Raw genomic sequence first — 21,636 nt, forward strand, 5'->3', positions numbered from 1 at the left:
ACTTTTACATTGTGCTATGTCTTTTCCTGATCAAAACCATAGTGTTGCTTTGATTCATTCATGGATGTTTGAGAAATCCTTGAATCTCCCGTGGCAGCCATTCTGGGGTGCCTAAATGTTTGCTAACACAAAGTGGAATATTTAACCAAATGTCCTTCTTGGAGCTTTAGTCCAGTCCCAGCTGACCCTGTACACCATCCCCACTCAGCTATTCAGACTGGCGCTACAGCAATTAGCAAACACCTGTTGGAACTGTGCATCTCCTGAGTGAGAGCTACAAGAGCTAATTCTCAGTGCAACGCTCCTAAGAATGTTTGTAAATGGCATAATGGATAATCATCGTAGTGATGAGGTGTTGAAGGAAGAGAGTCGGAAAGGGTAGGTGGTTCTTAAAGAGACAGAGCCCAATTTCAAGGTGTTGGATGCAGCCATGATACAGAGACAAATTTCTTCTAAGTCATAACCACTAAAGGTAACATACTTATTTGATTGTGCTATAAAATGGTACAATGTGCCTGGAGAATACATAATGCTCCCCTTTAAGATATGGCAATAAAAACAGTCCACTACACCAAACTCTATTTTAATTATTTATCTTGAAAGTTTTTTGTAATCTACGTCTGAGTACTCACTGTTCAATTCCTCGTCATCTGTGGATTCGTCAGAGATAGATGCCACAAGAGTTAAATACGATGAATAGTCATCATCATAGACTTTTGTGGTCGGATTTCGAGCCCTTTGTCCAAGGTTACTTCCATCATGATTGCTGCAGCCAGGTGTGTTATCAGTTATAACGCCTCCAAGGACAGAAATGATGGCGACATCCTCTTCATCATTGCTGCATGCTCCCAGCTTGCCATCTTCCTCATGACTTGACACTGGAACAGCTCTTGTGACATTATGGGTGTCCGCACTTATCCCGGTTTCCGGCAAATCCACCTCAATACAGTCATCTTTGCCAGTGGTGGTGCAGATGTTCAAAGGTTCACTTTCTTCATCAGACTCCGACAAAGGAGGAGAAACAAAATAATTTATCTTTTGATGATTTCTGCTCTTAGCAATATGAAACGTTCAATGAAAAAATAAACCAACAAACCAGAAGAGTTTTTGATGGCCTCACATACAAGGCTTTGGTTTTGAAAACCTTGTGTATCAGCATCCCATTAAGTTCTTGACCCTCCTGGAGTTTGGGTGCAACAAGCTTACTGCCACAACCCATGAGAAACTCAAGGCTGCAAAGATGTGAAAATGCCAAACAAAAAAATTCCCAAGTCACATTTCTGCAAATAGTTGATCACAATGCAGACGTGCAGACATGTCATTCAATTTACAACGGAAATATGTAAAAAAAATTATACAAGTGAAGAAAAGCCTACTTTTGCTAATGATCAGACATTTCTGCTTTTACTTTATATGTAAATAACAGAAGACATACATAAATTGTGTCAAAGTGAAAATAGGCCTTTACCTGACATCTTCTGGAATGCGTTCGCCAAAACCAGCCCTGATCCGTTCCACAACCGTTTTGTAGTCCCAGGCTTTTTGTAATTCAAAAGCACTAAGGATATGTCCGTGCTTGTGTAATCTCAATTTTGACCCTTGTTTGACCACCAGTCCCCAAGATGGATTTGGAAGTAGCACAACATCCTTGTTGAAATGGTCAAAATACTGATTTCTGGTTCTGAAATTACATTTAAAAATCAAATAGCAACATGACATGGCAAAAATGTTCCTAATTTTGAAAAAAGAACACTATTTTCTGGCTTTGAATTCATGTTTTTGCTGTATATTTACAAGTTATTTTTCCAAAATGATCTAACAAACCAAGTCATAAAATTACTGGCTTTCAATCCATCTAACATTTTATGTCTTGACCGATGAATTACTGGGGTCCGTGTACCTTTTGTTCAATTGTTCTTTAATTGATTTTCAAACCTTTAAAAAAATAATACATCAATTTATGATGTGTTTTTCACTTTATTCTCACATCAAAAATCTCACGATAACAAAACGCCCCCCGACCTCATTTGATTTTGATATTGTGTGACATCTTATGCGTTATTCTGTTCCCTTATAAAGATCTGCCCCCCTTGTGTTGGAAATGCGCACTGCAACCAGAGAGACAGTCCGACAGTCTTCAGTTTGGATAGCCGAAAATTTTCAAATGAATAAAATACTGCGTTCCCCCAATGTAACTTTGGCAAACAAAGACAAATGTCTTCAAATTCGTATTACCGGTATGTGAGGATTGAACGACCCACAGCGTTATGATTGTTTAATTCCTATGGGATAACATGGTGTGAGCGTCAGGCTGAAATAGTCTATTCCAACTTTGATGTATCTTTTTTTTCACCTTAGAACATCATTTACCAGAATAGTAAGCCTACACTCATATTTTCAGGAAGCATATTTTCGCGGCCAACAAAGTGAGTTTCCATTCTTTTATATCAGTAATAACAAATATATAAATAAACACAATGTGTTGGAAAGCAGTGGCTGACTGATATCATTCAAATTAAAAGGAGCATGACATAAATTGGAAAATACTTTGATTCGCTCAAAAATTAAACAAACAGAATTTCACAAAAGATGTCACAAAACAAATCTCCAAATCAAACGAGGGGCGTTTTATAACCGTCTTATTGATGACGTGAGGATGAAATAAAAAATAGAAGAAAAAAAAAAAACAACCCATCAATATATTGTATTTTTTTTTTAAATATTTGTAGGTTATTTTTCTCACGTGAAAATAAATAATGAAATAAGTCGTTTTTTTCATTTTTAATTCTCAATCACAGAACAATGGATCGAACTATACACGGCACATTTGTTAAGCCAGCCCATGATATTATCAAAATGTCTAAAATTACCTTTTTTTTCTTGGTGCTGTTGATGTCCATGTACCGAAGCACTGTTGGGCTTGATAGCGAGGGGCAACTGGTAAAGGCATGCTACGCTGGCGGGACGGAAAAAGCGATGCTAAGCGGCTATCCACAGAGTCCGGAGCTGGAGTTGAAGTTATCGGTTGCTGCCCAAGCGTTGTAGCATTTGACAGGGTCCTGATCGTGTGGGTTGAAGCTAAAATATTGTTAAGTAACGCCACTGCTTGCGTGAGGTGTTCAGTGGGTAGCTGAGCAGACATCGATATTTTAACATGGGAAACTAGATTGCACAACAAACGCTCGATGCTAACAAAAAAACCCAAAACGGTTAATGTTCCGGTTTAATGACATTCCTTCCTGTTTTACTGAGATGTCTTCCTTCTCAACTGAAATCCGCAAATATTTGACCATTGTATATGAGAGGTTTGACATATGTGTATGAGAGGTTTTAACATATGTGTATGAGAGGTTTTGACATATGTGTATGAGAGGTTTTGACATATGTGTATGAGAGGTTTTGACATATGTGTATGAGAGGTTTTGACATATGTGTATGAGAGGTTTTAACATATGTGTATGAGAGGTTTTGACATATGTGTATGAGAGGTTTTGACATATGTGTATGAGAGGTTTGACATATGTGTATGAGAGGTTTTGACATATGTGTATGAGAGGTTTTAACATATGTGTATGAGAGGTTTTGACATATGTGTATGAGAGGTTTTGACATATGTGTATGAGAGGTTTGACATATGTGTATGAGAGGTTTTAACATATGTGTATGAGAGGTTTTGACATATGTGTATGAGAGGTTTTGACATATGTATATGAGAGGTTTGACATATGTGTATGAGAGGTTTGACATATGTGTATGAGAGGTTTTGACATATGTGTATGAGAGGTTTTAACATATGTGTATGAGAGGTTTTGACATATGTGTATGAGAGGTTTTGACATATGTATATGAGAGGTTTTGACATATGTGTATGAGAGGTTTGACATATGTGTATGAGAGGTTTTGACATATGTGTATGAAAGGTTTGACATATGTGTATGAGAGGTTTTGACATATGTGTATGAGAGGTTTTAACATATGTGTATGAGAGGTTTTGACATATGTGTATGAGAGGTTTTGACATATGTATATGAGAGGTTTGACATATGTGTATGAGAGGTTTGACATATGTGTATGAGAGGTTTGACATATGTGTATGAGAGTTTTTGACATATGTGTATGAGAGGTTTGACATATGTATATGAGAGGTTTTTACTAGTATATATGAAAGGTAAAGCTTTTCACTAGTATATATGTAAGCTTTTCAGTAGTGTGTATGAGAGCTTTTGAGTAGGTTATATAAGAGGTAAATGTTTTCACTAGTTTATGTGAGAGCTTTTCACTAGTGTCTGTGCAAGGTTTTGAGTATAGTATGTGGAAGAGTTTAATTTCATATGTGTATATGGAAGTTAATTCTGATTTATGTCCCTGGTGGCACCTCATAGTTTATCACGGATGCCCGCGAGTTGGATAAAATATCCCAGATTTTAGACTATGCGAGGGAGTGTTTTTTTCTTTTTCAATGCGAGTGAGAGCGTGCAGGCAATACAATAACTCGTGCACCATGCGCGTTTCAAATGCGCAGGCACGAGAGAGAGAGGGGTGTGGGGAGAGGTGTGAAACCTGTGCGTATGTGTCCAAAGCGATGCTCTGTTCAACGAGCGTTCAAGGCGACTGCTTGTCAGAAGGTGTGCTGATTGGTTTAGTCAGCAAAATAAGCCAAATAACGTTCGGTGTGGGAGGGCTTCGATTTACTCTCTGACAGTTACCACTCAAAACTGTGCATCCTGCGAAATGGCAGAGGGTGAATCCTCGAGTAAAAAGCGAAAATATGAGACTCATTTTACAGCAGAATATACTAAATTATATTCATGTCTAGTGAAGGTGAAGAATGATGACACCGTGGCGAGGTGCACTGTATGAAATAGTGAGTTCAGTATTGCCCACGGCGGACTTAATGACTTATTTTGCTGACTAAACCAATCAGCGCGCCCTCTGACAAGCAGTCGCCTTGAACGCTCGTTCAACGCCCCGATTTCACATGCTGGGTGTAGTCAGAATAGGACACACCTCATTGAGATCTTAACAGAAACATCAGAAAACAGACTGTTCAGCTCAGTTCTTCAGCTTCATTCCAACTATCCGAACATGATGAAGGGAATAATTACACTAATCCTCCTCTGTCATGCTGCAACCGCAGGTAGGAACATTTTACAAATTAAAGGGGTATACAGTAATTTTCTAATGTATGTAATTACTCTACTAGAGTAGCTCTAGAACAAAGTAGCTCATGGTACTGCATTTGCTCAAGTATATAAATGTGGCAGCTCAGAATAACCCAAGAGAACTGTATAAGCTAAAGAGATTCATGTATTCATTTTGTACCACAGAGTTTAAAGATAATCAGACTATTCAGACACGTTGAAAACTAAGATGTTTTATAGAAAGTGAAACTGCTCAGTGTGTGCCGTGAGTTCAGATTTATAAAGTTTGTTTAGTCATTGATGTTTATAAACTTATATAAACTAAGCACATTATTATATTATTATATTATATTCCATTCTATTCTATCTACAATAAAAATATGTATATGTAAATGGATCATTTATTCTTTTATATGTACAATATATGTTGTCTAGTTTTACAATTTTACAAATTTCCTAAAATGCAGAAAGGACTTAAATCTGTAAGAAATAAATGCAGTAAGAAATGTTTAAAAAGCTGTAAGAGAGGCAAACAAAATACAGAAAATTTTAAATGATCTACAGCAGCAGTATTCTGTAAGATTCAGCAATCAGCAGATTAACTGGTGACAGATTAGGGCGTCTGGAAAGGAGCATCTACTAAAGGTTTACCAAATTTTAAACCAAGTAAATACAATGAAGGCGATCAGAATATATCTGTCTCTCTCTCTCTCTCTCTCTCAATATATATACATATATAAATGTGTATATATATATACATATATATGTATATATGTATAAATGCTGGCATGATGAATACAACATACAGTGTATGAATTAACTACTTTCTCTTTGTCCAGTGAAATACTTCTTGGAGCTTGATGATTTGCTATGGTCTGGATCCCCAAATGTCCCTGAATATGCAGTGACGGGAACTGTTGAGGGAGTTTTAGTGTTTTATATTGACATCATGGATAAAACAGCAAAAGTCACACATGACTGGATAAGAGAATTGATAAAGGAACATACAGAACAATGGGAAGCATTACAAGAGGAATGCTTGGATTACAGGCACGTCCTCAAACATGACACTGACAGTTTTAATCAGGACTCAGGACAAACTGAAGGTATGTTACTGTTTTTTTTATTGTTGTTTGTTTAGGCTTTTTTGGTTTTTGTTAGATTTATGTATCTGCATCTCTTTTTTTTCATATTAAATGTTTAGAACTGAAGTTTCACTATACATAAGGGACTGGGAAATATTCCTGATTGGTTACCAGAGCAGGACTAACATTTATTACAGCACAAAAATGTTTGACTTTGGTTTATCTTCTTCAAATTCTACTGATCTTTAGTGTTGTTATTCTGTTTCTTTTGTAATCACTTGTCAGTCTTTCTTGTTGTTACATTGTACATGTAACGTCACACGTTTGACAAATTGCTGTTCTGATAGACAGATAATCAATGCTTTTAGCATTGATTATCTTAGCAATTTATTTATTTTATTTTAACCAATATCTTTTAGTTTTTTACATATTCGCAAATGCTAGTGTGTTACTATATATGAAAAATTAAGATTGAACATGGAAAGCATTATTGTTTTCACCATCAAAAAATGACAAACTGGTGAAGAAGTGTAAATTCCAGGTGATTCTTTGGCAGTGATGATTAATTGCAGAGATAAAAACGTGACATGAATAATCCCTCATTTTCTGTCTCTCTCAGGTGCTCCCGTTATCCAGAAAATTCATGGCTGTGAGTGGGACAATGAGACAAATGAGGTGAATGGTTATGTACGCTATGGTAACAATGGAGAGGATTTCATCTTGTTTGACTTGGATACGACGACTTGGATCACTTTAGATGCACAAGCTGTAGCCATTAAAAAAGAGTGGGATGCAGATGAAGCCCGTAATGTCGACTGGAAGCACTACCTCACCACAGAATGTGTTATGTGGTTAAAGATTTTTTTGACTTATGGGAAGAGCTATCTCACTAGAAAAGGTAAAGTAAAATGGTCTGATTTTCTTTTATATCTATTTCTCGATGTTATTATTTCCTTTGACAGAGATGACTATAAACATGAATATTCGGTCAGGTATCAACTCAAGACATGTAACTTAGGTCTAAGTTGATGGCTTAGTGGTGCATGATTTATGTCTTAATATGAGCACAAGACCAACCCAGCCACCAGGAAATATGTTGCTGCTACTTGTCTTGAAAGTATTCTTAATTTCAAAATGAGTTCTTCACTGTGCACACTGCCTTTGGGGCCTTTGCTGCCTTTGGGGCCTTTGCCACCTTGTCCAGTGTGTTCTCCTCTACAAAACTACTCATGTCCTCTTAATGGAGCTTCTTTAACTGTTTTACCTCTGTTAAGTCCGCTCACAGGTGTTTTGTCTTTGGTTTCACTTATAGTATACACAGAAGCAACTTGATTAAGACCAGCAACATATCTGGTTAGGGTTAGGAAACAAAACAACTTTATTATGGTGTCAAATACAAGCCCAGCCACCAGGAAATAAGGCATGTAAACAATGTGCAACATAAACTGTTAACATATTTTCCTTCAGACTGGGCTGACTAAAGTTGATGCAAGGTTAATAAAGAAAGATTTACATACAAACCATCTCTCCAGATCTTCCTTCGGTGTCTCTCCTCCAGAGGACTCCCTCCTCTCCAGTCACCTGCCACGCTACAGGTTTCTACCCTGAGAGCGCCATGATATTCTGGAGGAGAGATGGTGAGGAGATTCATGAAGGCGTGGACCTCGGAAACATTCTCCCCAACCATGATGGATCCTTCCAGATGAGTGTAGACTTGGAAGTTCCATCAATCTCCCCTGAAGACTGGAGGAGGTACGACTGTGTGTTTCAGCTCTCTGGTGTTCAAAATGACATCGTCACAGAGCTGAAGAAAGAAGCGATCAAAACTAACTTCAGAAAGAAAGGTAAGAAAAAGACATTTAATGTATGAGACACATACTATATAGATTGTATTATATTCTTATAACTAAGTGATAAGCAGTTTGTAAAAACAGCTAGATACATAGAAGCTAATCAGTAGATGTAAATATTTTCTAACCTGCTTCACCTACATGTTTGTTTCCTGAACAGACACACTCTCTGTGGTCAGCATTGCTGTCATAGCTACAATGGCCGTTGTTATTGTCATCATCGCTGCTGCTTTAGGATCCATTGCTATCAAAAAGAAGAATGGTAAGAGAGTCAAAGAGCTGATAATATTCACATGGAAAAAGGAGTCAAGAGGGGAGGTACAAGGCTCAGTTAAATTGTGTCTAAATCACAATATACTCAGTGAAGAAATAAGAAAACTAAAGAGAGATTGTGTTTATTTATAATTTATTATGCTGGGAGTAATATTCAGTGGTAATAACTGTAAACTAAAAAAACATTTTTCCTTCCATTTTCCAGACAGAGACATTCTAGAGAGATCCTCTACACCACGTAAGCAGAACTTACACATATCCTACTATTTTTCTGACCTGGATATTGTCCTAACAATATTTTGTGTAAAGTCAGTCCAGGATCAAATCAAATTAAATCAAATCAAATCAAATTTATTTATATAGCACATTTCATGTACGGAACAATTCAAAGTGCTTCACATAAAATAAAAGCATTGCAGCAGGGAGTGGAAGAAGCATTAAAAATACATAAAAGAATATAAAGAGAAACAAATAAAATAATTTAAATGAATTTAAAAAACAAGCAACAGTCCAGATAAATTAAAAGATATCGTGCAGATTTAATGCACAGACACATGAGAACAGAAATGTTTTTAACCTGGATTTAAAAATGTCTCCATTTGGTGAAAGTTTAATCTCCACTGGCAGTTTGTTCCACTTGTTTGCAGCATAACAGCTAAATGCTGCTTCTCCATGTTTAGTCTGGACTCTGGACTGGACCAGCTGACCTGAGTCCTTGGATCTAAGAGCTCTGCTGGGTTTATATTCTCTGAACATATCACAGATGTATTTTGGGCCTAAACCGTTCTGGGATTTGTAAACCATCAGCAGGCTTTTAAAATCTATTCTGTGACTGACTGGAAGCCAGAGTAAAGATTTTAAAACTGCTGTGATGTGTTCAGATCTCTTAGTCCGGGTTAAAACTCTAGCAGCAGCGTTCTGGATGAGCTGCAGATGTTTAATGCTCTTTTTGGGAAGTCCAGTTAAAAGAGCGTTACAGTAATCGAGTCTACTGGAGATGAATTGCATGGAAGAGTTTCTCCTGGTCTTTTTGGGAGAGGAAACCTTTAATTCTGTTGATGTTTCTGAGATGGTAAAAAGCTGCCTTGGTGACAGCTTTGATGTGGCTGCTGGAAGTCAGATCTGAGTCTATCAACACTCCGAGGTTACGAACTTGGTCAGTGATTGTAAGGGCCCGAGTCTCAAGATATTTACCAATGCTGACCCTCTTCTCTTTGCTCCCAAACAGAATGATCTCAGTTTTGTCTTCATTTAATTGTAGAAAATTCTGTTTATTTCCTCCAGACACTGACACAGTACGTCTGCTGGGCTGCAGTCGTCCGGTGACAGAGACACATAAAGTTGTGTATCGTCTGCATAACTGTGATAATTGATGTTAAAGGGGAACTCCGGGGCATTTGAAGCGCAATCCCATTGCTAGAGGTTGTCAAATACTGACAGTAGGACACAGACTGGTGCAAATCGGCGCTCCCTGTGCGGAGATTGCGCTGTTTGCGCAGCCTGTCATGCTAGCCAAATATGTGGTGGCCAAGGGGCAAATTCTAAACCTTCCACGTAAAACAACAACTTGCACACTGCAGAAACGTCACACCACTTTATAAACCATCCGACAATAAAGTCACAAGCCTTACCATCAAAACCATATGCATGGTTCTCACATTACTGGCATGGGGACGTTACAAAACAACTTTATAAACAGCATGTCACTTACCTCTTGTCGGTATGCGCCCGCATGTGAAAGCCCAAAAGAGTCAATGGACGATACTCCCATATACAAAACAATTATCTTCTCTAGAAAAACTGCGTTCAAGTATTTAAAACATTACAACAATATTACTGGGCATGTATTGTTGTAATGTTTTAAATACTTGAACGCAGTTTTTCTAGAGAAGATAATTGCTTTGTATATGGGAGTATCGTCCATTGACTCTTTTGGGCTTTTACATGCGCGAGCATACCAATAACCGGTAAGTGACATGCTGTTTATAAAGTTGTTTTGTAACGTCCCCATGCCAGTAATGTGAGAACCATGCATATGGTTTTGATGGTAAGGCTTGTGACTTTATTGTCGGATGGTTTATAAAGTGGTGTGACGTTTCTGCAGTGTGCAAGTTGTTGTTATACGTGGAAGGTTTATTATTTGCCCCTTGGCCACCACGTATTTGGCTCGCATGACAGGCTGCGCAAACAGCGCAATCGCCGCACAGGGAGCGCCGATTTGCACCAGTCTGTGTCCTACTGTCAGTATTTGAAAATCTCTAGCAATGGGATCGCGCTTCAAATGCCCCGGAGTTCCCCTTTAAAGTTCTGCAATATCTGACCCAAAGGGAGCATATTCAAGTTAAACAGCAGAGGTCCAAGAATTGACCCCTGGGGGACTCCACAAGTCATGGCCACTCGCTCAGATTCATAGCTGCCAATTGTAACAAAATAACTCCAGCCTTCTAAGTAGGACCTGAACCAGTTAAAGGGGAACTGCGGTATTTTCAACATTAAGCCTCTTTTCTGAGTCGTCTGCAATGTTTTAGAACCCCCCTCACCGCTTTTTTGATGTTTACTGCTGTTATTTGACATTTTGTACTGGATGTTCGTTGATATTACTCCGCCACCGCAAAGAAAATAGTGCGAGCATGAACGAGCTGCCAAATAAAACACGACAGAAGCAACTTTTCGCAACCTTTCTAGACATGCGCATGACTTGCCGTTCTGAAGCAGGTTAAGAAGAATCAAAATTAGGCAAATACCGGAGACAGCAGTAAACATCAAAAAAGCGGTGAGGGGGGTTCTAAAACATTGCAGACGACTCAGAAAAGAGGCTTAATGTTCAAAATACCGCAGTTCTCCTTTAAGGACCGCTCCAGAAAGTCCAACCCAGTTTTCCAGCCTGTGCAACAGGATTCTGTTATCTACAGTATCAAACGCAGCGCTGAGGTCCAACAGAACCAGGACTGAAACATTACCAGAATCAGTATTCAACCTGATGTCGTTTAACCAATGTTGGTCAAGTTACTTTTAAAAAGTAATTAGTTATAGTTACTAGTTACTGCTCCCAAAAAGTAATTGAGTTAGTAACTCAGTTACCACATTGTAAAAGTAATTAGTTACTCAGCAAAGTAACTGTGGCGTTATTTTTTGTGTTCTATAACGCTGTTATGTTCTATAACATCTTTAACATCAAATATGTTTATATTAACTGATTGAATTAATTCAAGGTAAAAACAAGAAACTTGAGCTAAAGGAAAAATAAATAAAAATTGGACCAGACTCAGTGAATATTTCCTTATACTCCCTATATAGAAGATATAAAAACACTAAATACAGTAATTTAGAACATTCGGTATTTATTTGAACTCAATAGATTGCAGCCTGCCATATGATGCATAGAAATAAATTAATAAATCAATTCTGACCCGAAAAATCGAGTGTTGTTTGTTTTCGAGTGGCTCCGCCTCCTTCGCTGGGGCTCACGCTAGCTGCATTTGGGCTTAGGGTTGGGTTAGCAGCTGCAGAAGCAACAAGTGCTTCATATTCGCATGGGTTGATGTAAGGTGCTTCATTAGATTTGAGTTACTTGAGGCAGACGTGGATAAAGTTTTTTTCCCTGGGCATAGCGTGCATGTTACATACACATTCTTGCCTTTTATCCCTACGGGTGAGAAGTAGTGCCAGTAATTCCAGTTAGAGAATGCTACCTGTGAACTTCCCTGGCTCGTCGCAGCTGTCTTGTGTGTTTAGCGCGTGCAGTGAGACAGCGTGAGCAGGTCATCCGCCCACACAGCCAATCATCATCGCATTTGCAACGGCGTCATCATCCCCACCCCTGCTCTCTCCAGGCAGCATGCAGCTGTTGTGTAGCCGAAAGCCTACAACCAAATTGTAGTAACGCGCCACTTTATATTCTCAGTAACAATAACGGCGTTGTAACGATGGGGAAAGTAATTAATTAGATTACTCCCAACACTGCGTTTAACACTTTGACCAGAGCTGTTTCAGTGCTGTGATGACGTCTGAAGCCTGATTGAAAGTTATCAAGACTTCCACTTTCATTCAGAAAGTCGTTGAGCTGGTTAAATACAACTTTCTCAATAATCTTAGATATAAAAGAGAGATTAGAGACAGGTCTGTCGTTGTTCATCATAGAGGCGTCTAGAGTTCTCTTCTTAAGAAGATCAGTGGACTAACAGTGTGTTTTGGACCCCTACAGCCTCTGACACCATCTCTCTCTGAGAGACTCGTTGACCAGATCCAGAGACAAGATTGATGAAGGCAGCATCCTGCACTGATGTCACACATTTGGACAAAAAGCATCTTGAAGAGAAAACAGCTGGACTGTTTCTTCGTTAAAGCTCCAACTGGCTTCTTCAGGCTGAACTAACTCATGGAAGTAAGAAGAGCAAATACTACCTTTTTATATGTGGATTGTTAGAGGGAAATCAGGTTATATAAGAATAAAGCCAAATGGGTTAAATTGTGTCAGTTTTGGACGTTTGTTAAAACCGATCAAAGCTTTTTTCTCAATGTTATGTAATATCAAATTATTTTCCAGAAATATACCAAGTCGAATATATTTTTATATTTCAATGCATAATAAAATGTTTAATCAAATCATACAACTTTGTCTTTACTTTATTTAAACAATCAGAATCATGCATGAACAGTTTGATTCAGGCCTCTGTTCAGAAGTAGCACCGTTACACAATGTTTACTCTAAATCTGTAACTAAAAACCTTTCCGTTTTGATTGTTATGGTTCAGTTAAAGGAGAACTCCGGTATTTTCAACATGTCGAAAAAGGTCTGAAATAATGGTAACGGAACATTTATGGAAGCTTAGAAAGAAGCCAGAAATGTTCAACAAAAACTTTAAGATTGACAACAAGTGAAACTGTTCATGGTTTCAGTTGAGTTTATCAAAGAATTTGACTGCAACTAACAAATACTGATGATTAGAATAAAATGTGATATAATAAACCCCAAAAATAAAGCATTTGTACAGCAGTTTCAATGTCTAATCTACTAAACGAAGGAGAGAAAATAGTTCGTTTAAACTAGAAGCAGGTTCCAGTTCAACCAGTTTTTGTTTTTACAAGGAAAACTGAGACTGAGCCAAGAGGAAGATAAGCAGGCTGCAAAATGTTTATGGGTAAAAAAAAATAAATAAATAAATAAATAAATAAATAAAATGTCTCCTCCTCACAGGTGCGGTATCAAACTTCCATGACAAAAGGCGCTTCTGCCACGTCGCAGGAAGTCTGGCCGTCCGCCAGATTGGTAACAGGAGGAAACCAAAATAATTATAAAGTTCAGGAAAGAGGATGAGGGCATTCAACTTAGTCCATTAGTTTTATCGAGGGAACTAAAAAAGAAGTTTGGAGAGTTGATTCTTGCTAAGATTCTTAGAGATGGGAATCTTTTGATCATAGTTGGGAGTGAAGAGCAGAAAAACAAAGTGTTGAGTATTCAGAACATTTGCAAAAAAATGGTGAATCAGATAAAGATTTTGGGACAAGCTAAAATAGCTAGAGGAGTTATTCCTGGAATAAGATCTAGAAAAGTTCAGACGTAGTATTAGCGGAAGTGAGGTTAGCAAAATTAAAAGATTAATGAGAACAGTGGAAGGTAAGAGAGTGGAAAGCCTTTCAGTGATGTTGGAATTTCAAGGAGAAGTTATTCCGGAAAGGATAAGAGTTGGATGTCTTTCCTGTTAGGCCATACAATTCTCCTCCTCTAAGGTGTTATAAATGTCAGAGATATGGACATATAGCAGCAGAATGCAAGGGGAAACAGATGTCCAAAGTGTGGAGGGGAGCATCAGTTCAGTTCAGTTCAGTTGACTTTATTAGTACCCGCAGGTAGATTTGTTCTGCAGAGAATAGGAGAAGGCATCTCCCACACCTTATTAACAGACATTAATTTGACAGAGGACAGGTCAAGACAGTACAAAGACAGACATGGCAGGTACTCACAATGCTCACTGAACAGGATAAAAGTAGATATTGCTCACAAGGCAAGGAACAATAAATAAAGGTTGGAACCAGGCTCAGGGTTTCTATAAATAGAATTAAAGGATAAGACCGTTTTTTTTACATTGGGCCCTTGATTTCACATTATAACATGATGTTCTACTCACCCCTGCTTGTTGTTGGTCATTTGGAGCTGTTCCGAAGATATTCGCGAGGCGTCTGGCTGCTCTCTTGAGATATTCGGCCATGAAACGGTTTCCTATGGGCAAGTTTATACAGGCACAAACTATGCTGTTTATAATTTATTATTTACTGTACACTAGCACTGATAACGTGGAGGTGTGTCCCTTACTTAAAAAAATCCGGGTTACTAATTTTGAATTTTAGCGAACGAATAAATAGGCAGCAGGTCTGTGGGCTGTCTGTGGTAGTAGCACGAGGAGGACGTCAGTAACACCCACTTTACGACAAAAAAAAAATCAAAATTACAGTAACCCGGATTTTTTTAAGTAAGCGACGCACCTCCACGTTATCAGTGCTAGTGTACAGTAATTAATAAATTATAAACAGCATAGTTTGTGCCTGTATAAACTTGTCCATAGGAAACCATTTCATGGCCGAATATCTCAAGAGAGCAGCCAGACGCCTCTCGAATATCTTCGGAACAGCTCCAAATGACCAACAACAAGCAGGGGTGAGTAGAACATCATGTTATAATGTGAAATCAAGGGCCCAATGTCAAAAAAACGGTCTTATCCTTTAAGTAATAAATAAATTGTAAAATAGATCTCCGCAGTAAAGTGCGTTAGGTTTTATTTAAAAGAGCGACAGCAGCAGGGACAAAGCTGTTCCTATAGCGTGTGGTCCTAGTTCTCGAGACTTTGAATCTGCGTCCTGACGGCAGCAGGTGGAACTCACTCGCTAAGGGATGGGAGGCATCATTCAAGATGGAGCTGGCTGCATCTGCTTCATGTACAACGACTCCAAGCCCAGCTATGTTTCCCCAATCAACCGACCTGACCATTTAATAATCTGGTTGAGTGAACTCCTTTCTTTTAGGGACAAGTTTCCGAACCATGATGCAAGTGAAAAGGTTCAATTGATTCGATAAAAGCATAATAAAACAGTGTCATCATGGTCCTATCAATGTGGAAATGGGACAACTTCCTCAGACAGAACAGCCGCTGGTGCCCCTTCCTGCTCACAGCTTTGCAGTTCTCTTTAAAGTTTAGGGTCGAGTCAATGATTGTCCCCAGATATTTATAGGACTGCGCTTGTTCAATGACTTGTCCCTTGATCCTAACAGGTTCAGGTGTTTTGATATTTTTCATGGACATGAATGTAAAAATGAAAAGGATATTTGTTGTAACTGTGGAGGGCAACACAGGGTGACTTATGGAGGATGCGAAGTTAGGAGAAAAGCAGTGGAAATAGAACAAGTTAAAGTCACTGATAATATAAGCTATGCAGAAGCTGCAAAGAGAATGAAGAAGCCAAGATATGTGCCAGGGAAAACTCAAATAAGTACAACATCAGAACAAAGACAGATGAGAACCGATACAGTGTTGACAGCTGAGAAGATTATGTTGTTCATTGCATATTTCATTAACTTTACAGAGCGAGTAAAATATAAAACAGAAAAAATCAAGATAATAGTGAAAGGAGCAGAGAGGTTCTTTTGGATAAAGGACATATCTTGGGAGCACATAAATAAAAAGTTAGGGGGAGAAGAGAAGACAGGAGGACAGGAAGAGAGAACATAATGATCATCCTGCAGTGGAATGCCAGGAGTTTAATTGCAAATGGACAGGAGTTTAAAGGATTTATTAAAGAATTTAAAAAAGATTTGGATATTATATGTATTCAGGAAACTTGGCTTAAACCTAATTTAGATTTTGTTATTAAAGGATATGAAAGTGTTAGAAGAGATAGAAAGGGAGGGTCTGGAGGAGGATGCATAATATTTATATAGTTCAATTTAGAGTAATAGCTAAAGGAAAAGAATTAGAATATATTATTGTTGAAATTTGGACAATAAATGGGAACATTAAAATAATAACATTTTTATAATCCATGTCAAAAACTATCTTTAGAGTTAAAGGGATAGTTCGCCTCTTTTGACATGAAGCTGTACGACATCCCATACTAGTAATATTATTTATGAACATTTTCCTACCCCCCGCTGCGTCCTGTGAGCTGAGTTACAGTCTCGTTTTGGGGGTTGTAATGAAATGCGACTGAGTCCAGTGCCTGCGTAATAATAACTGATTTATTTTGAGAGGCAGCACCGGATATATACATTACAGCTTGAGTTATGCGGCGGCGCCCTCTAGCGCCGTTGTATATCATTACATCTCCCTTTTTCTGAATTAATAGATTAAATTACAGAGTGGTATGAAAATCAACACAGTTAACTTAGAACAACCGTAGCAAACATTTAAGTAGTGGTAAGTAGTTAAACAATTTAAAATAGTGCATACTTTGAAGATCTCAGGACCACAGTTTAAAATATAATTAGGATCACAATAGCTCTAGAAGCATTTCATTTAAGTCATTTCATTAAGATCAACACCATATGAATTTACATCAGTCCAACCTGAAAGGGAATTAATGTTAGCGTGTCAGGTGAATTCATTTCAGTTCTTCTCTGACCTTTTTTTTTTTTTTCTCTTTTTTTTTCTTTTTTTTTTTTTACATTCATTAGTGTCTTTGTTAATTCAGTCTCTTGGGTTACCTGTAAGGGAATAACATAAACAGATGAGTTTCTTTCTTACAGGTTCAGTCTTTCTCTGGGTTTGGGTTTTCTGAGAGTGTGTCGTGTCCCTCTTGTGTTGTCGCGCTCCCCTTCGGCAGGGGTGTCCTCTGCGCGAGCATCTTCCGCCGTTTTGATGAGTTCCCTTCTATTTCGCCTGTACTGGTGTCCTTCTGCTTCCACCATGTATGACCGTGGCTCGGGTGTTGGTTGTATCACTTTAGCTGGTCTCCACTGCTTGCCGTCTCTCAGTCTCACCGTGTCTCCGAAGATGAGGGCTGGTAGCGTGCGTGACCCTCGGTCGTAGAAGTGCTTTTCTCTGTCTTGGTTGATCTGCATTCTGTCCCGAACTCCTTCCAGTGTTTTCGGTTTCAGTAGATGTTGTGCTGTGGGTAGTCGTGTCTTCGTTCTGCGTCCCATTAGCAGCTGTGCAGGTGAGGGCAGGCCATCCAGGGGTGTGTTTCTATAATCCAAAAGGGCGAGGTGAGGGTCTTGTTTGTCAGCTTTGGCCTTCTTCAGGAGATTTTTAACTATTTGCACTGCCTTCTCTGCTTTGCCGTTGGATTGAGGATATGTGGGTGACGATGTGGTGTGTTTGAATCCGTACTCCTTGCTGAATGTTTTGAATTCAGTGGAGGAATACTGAGGGCCGTTGTCGGAACAGACTTCGTCCGGTATGCCGTGTCGGGAGAACTGTTGTTTGCAGATGTTGATGACTGCTTGGCTTGTTGTGGTGTTCAGTTTTTTTATTTCGATGAAGTTCGAGTAGTAGTCAACCAGGACGAGGTAGTGTTCTCCATCAAGTTCGAAGATGTCGGTGGCGACTTTTTGCCATGGTCTTTCGGGTATGTCATGTCCGATCATGGGTTCTTTTCTGTTCTGCCTCCTGTATGTGTTGCATATGGCGCATTTTGAGACCGCGTCTGTGATCTGTGCTTGCATCCCCGGCCAGAATAGGACGTCTCTTGCAAATCTTTTTGTTTTCTCGATCCCTTGGTGACTGGAGTGTATTTTCTTTAACATCATCCTTCTCTGTGTGTTTGGTATGACTAGTTTGTTGCCCTTGAATATCAGTCCATCTTCTACTGTCATTTCGCTCTTGTAGTCCCAGTACAGCTTAGCCTCATCTGGAGTATCGTTTTTTTTGTTTGCCCAGCCTTGGAGAATGAATTGCTTCACTGCTGTGAGTGTTGGATCCATCTCAGTTTCTGTCCGTATTTCCTGGAGTCTCTCGGGTGCTATGGGTAGACACATTACTGCGCATACTTGTATGTCCTCATTATTTTCATTTTCGTCAGTTTCTTTCAAGAAGTTCCTGCTCAGCGCATCAGCTACGTGTAGCTCCTTTCCTCTTTTGTATTTCACAGTCATGTTGTACTTCTGAAGCCTGAGCAGCATTTTCTGGAGTCGCAGTGGGGTCTCGGCCAGTGGTTTCTTCATAATTACCTCCAGATGTTTGTGGTCAGTTTCGACTTCGAATGTGCGCCCAAACAGGTATTGGTAGAATTTTTCACATCCAAACATGATGGCAGCCAGCTCCTTTTCTATTTGTGCATATCTTTTTTGGGTGTCTGTGAAGGCTTTTGAGGCTTATGCTATGGGGCAACCGTCTTGGAAGAGTACGGCTCCTATTCCGCAACTGGAGGCGTCCACACTTAGTATGACTGGCTTCGATGCGTCGTAGTATCTCAGCACTGGAGCCTCCGTGACCATTTCCTGCAGTTTTTTGAAGCTCCTGTCGTGTTCCTCCATCCAGCTCCATTCTGTGGTCTTCTCCAGCAGCGTCCGGAGTGGGGCGGTGACGGTGGATAACTGTGGTATGAATTTTCCCAAGTACGTGATCATCCCAAGATAAGTCTGTAATTCGGTCTTGTTTGTGGGTTTTTGCATTTTGTTGACTTCTTCCGCTTTTTTGGGGTCTGGTTTAAGTCCTTCTGCTGTCAGAATGTGTCCCATGTATTTCACTTCTTGTGCCCCGAATGTGCATTTTTCTGAGTTGAGTTTGATGTTCTTTTCTCTCACTCGGTCCAGCACTTTTTTCAGTTTTTGGTTGTGTTGCTCTTTGTTTGTTCCCCATACGAGGATGTCATCGACAATTACTTCCACTCCCTCCATGTCCTCAAACATTTCTGTCATCAGTCTTTGGAATATTTCTCCGGCAGTGTTGATTCCGAATGGCAGTCTTTTGTATGCGTATCGTCCGAATGGAGTGTTGAACGTGCACAGCGCTGAGCTTTCCTTGTCCAACTTCACCTGCTAGTATCCACATTGTGCGTCGAGTGTGCTGAATACCTTGGCTCCTGGCATCCGGGCCATCACTTCTTCGATCGTCCTCATGGGGTAGTGTTCCCTTTCGATAGCGTCGTTCAAGTCCTTGGGGTCCGTTTAAGTCCTTGGGGTCCATGCATATCCGTATTTTCTGTTTCTCTGGCTTCCATACCGTCACCATGCTGCTCACCCACTGCCTCGGCTCCGTTACCTTTTCGATGACGTCCAGGTGTTCCATCCTCTTCAGTTCATTTTTTATTTTCTCTCTCAGGGCGACTGGGACTCTCCTCGGGGCATGGATGATGGGCTGTGCGTCTGCTCTGATCTTGATGCGCTGTTCTCCTTCGAAGCGCCCCAGTCCCTCGAACACGTCTGCATATTCCGTCGGAATGTCTTGACTTTGGCCTGTTGTTATTTCTCTGATGCGTTTTATGAGTCCGAGGCTTACGCAAGTTGTTACGCCCAGCAGTGGTGTTGCCTTCTGGTTCAGCACTTGAAATTCAACTTGATGAAACTGGCCCTTGTATTCCGTCAGCAGTTGACATTTCCCATTGGCTTTAGGCACTGCCCTCCATAAGTTACTAGTTTTGCTTTTGATTTCCCAATTTGTGCTCCTGTTTGTCGATGGATTGATTCAGGTATTACGTTGCATTGCGCGCCGGTGTCTATTTTGAATGTGACTTTCTTGTCGTTGATGACGAGGTCCGCTTCCCAGTCTTCCCCACCGTTTACCTTTACCATGTCTACGTACATTTCTTCTGGATCCGATTCGGATTGTCCTTCTACCCTGTGCACTGGCTTTCTGGTCATGCACAACGCTGTTTTTGACATGCATTTGTTCGAGAAGTGATTCATTTTTCCACAGCTGTTGCATTTTTGACCGTATGCTTGGCATTTTCCCCTCTGGTGATCTCGGCCGCAGTATTTACAGTCCCGAATCATATTTTGCCTGTGTGAGGTGGCGGGTCACGTCTGCTGCTTTTTTTCGCGCTCTCGTTTGATTTCGTTGACTGCACACTCGGCTTGTGCTTTTGGTTGTAATTGGTCCAATTGTATACGGCTAGCCTCTGCAGCATGGCATATGTCGATAGCCTGGGGTAAGTCTAGGTCGGTTGTTCTCAATAATTTTGCCCTTACGTGGTCATCCCTTATTCCCACAACAATTCGGTCTTTTATTAAACTGTCACATATTTGTCCGTACTCACATGACCTCGCCTTTGATCTCAAATCCGTAACGAACTGGTCGATGCTTTCGCCGTGGGCCTGTACACGAGTGTTGAACACATGCCTCTCAAACGTCACATTCCTTTGGGGGGTGAAGTGTTGCTCGAACTTCTCCAGCAGTCCCTTAAGTTTTGTCTTATCCTCTTGCTCTGTGAATTCGAAGTTGTTATAGATCTCCAGTGCTTCATCCCCGATGACGTGTTGCAACGTGCAGCTCTGTACTTTCTGTGACTTTCCTTCAATGCCTGTAGCCGCCATAAAAAATTCAAACTTTTGTCTCCATCTTTTCCATTTGTCGGCGATGTTTCCTTCCAACCATAAGGTATTCGATGCTTTTAGCGCGTCCATTTTTTTTTCTTGACGAGGATTCGTCTTTCCTGACAATAAAATGCGACTGAGTCCCGTGGCTGTGTAATGATAACCGATTTATTTTGAGAGGCAGCACCGGATATATACCTTGCAGCTTGAGTTATGCGGCGGCGCCCTCTAGCGCCGTTGTATATCATTACAGATTTAGATGAATGTTTCTGTCTCTTTCCCTCCCCCACTGTCTCCTCCCTTCAGATACCTTCCAGGTGAGATGCATTTCATCAGTAATAAATGTGTACAACCTGGACATGTCACCAGTCCGGTTTAGATTTCTGATGAAACAATAAGTTTTGTTTTTATGTTTGCTCTGGCTCTGTCTGAGCTGCTCGCACACTTATCAGATGACACCCATGATGATGATCATAGTTGATAAATAAATTCATTGACCCGCATCCACAGACATGGTTTGCTGACTGGAAAAGGCAACAAGAAACAGCGAATGACGCTTTAAAGAAAAAAAAACTCCTCTTGCGGACAAACCAAACCACTACAATCAATTAGGCCTACAAGAAAGAAAATGAATAGATCATTGTGTAGCAGCATAGATGCATGACCAGTTCCCTCACCTGCCTGTAGGCATGCTGTCAATTATTCAATCAGAGGAGTGGCAGTATAAAAGGAGCCCTCCCTCATGCTTTCCCTGTCTGCTTCCATTGAATTGTCTGCTACCGGGTTAGGGGTCATTTTCTCGACAAGGTATGTCTGCTGCTCTC

The 21,636-nt window shown here is 39.9% G+C and overlaps 1 protein-coding gene across 1 annotated transcript; it reads left to right on the forward strand.

Annotated features, from left to right (window-relative positions):
• The first annotated feature begins 4,999 nt into the window (after nucleotides 1-4,999).
• LOC142367218 (major histocompatibility complex class I-related protein 1-like) lies at nucleotides 5,000-12,938 on the forward strand. Its single transcript, XM_075449182.1, has 7 exons — nucleotides 5,000-5,137; nucleotides 5,981-6,247; nucleotides 6,846-7,124; nucleotides 7,759-8,070; nucleotides 8,237-8,338; nucleotides 8,555-8,587; nucleotides 12,554-12,938. The coding sequence occupies exons 1-7, from the start codon at nucleotides 5,086-5,088 to the stop codon at nucleotides 12,574-12,576; spliced, it is 1,068 nt and encodes a 355-aa protein (XP_075305297.1). The 5' UTR covers nucleotides 5,000-5,085; the 3' UTR covers nucleotides 12,577-12,938.
• Nucleotides 12,939-21,636: the final 8,698 nt, after the last annotated feature.

The sequence above is a fragment of the Odontesthes bonariensis genome, chromosome 18 (genome assembly GCF_027942865.1).
Source record: "Odontesthes bonariensis isolate fOdoBon6 chromosome 18, fOdoBon6.hap1, whole genome shotgun sequence".
NCBI classification, from domain to species: domain Eukaryota; kingdom Metazoa; phylum Chordata; class Actinopteri; order Atheriniformes; family Atherinopsidae; genus Odontesthes; species Odontesthes bonariensis.

What these genes read in the sequence shown, in the direction of transcription:
- LOC142367218 (XM_075449182.1), top strand. Translation starts at nt 5,086, where the DNA reads ATGATGAAGGGAATAATTACACTAATCCTCCTCTGTCATGCTGCAACC. An exon ending in AACTAACTTCAGAAAGAAAG is followed by an intron (nt 8,071 to 8,236) that starts GTAAGAAAAAGA and finishes TTTCCTGAACAG; the next exon opens with ACACACTCTCTGTGGTCAGC. An exon ending in TGCTATCAAAAAGAAGAATG is followed by an intron (nt 8,339 to 8,554) that starts GTAAGAGAGTCA and finishes TCCATTTTCCAG; the next exon opens with ACAGAGACATTCTAGAGAGA.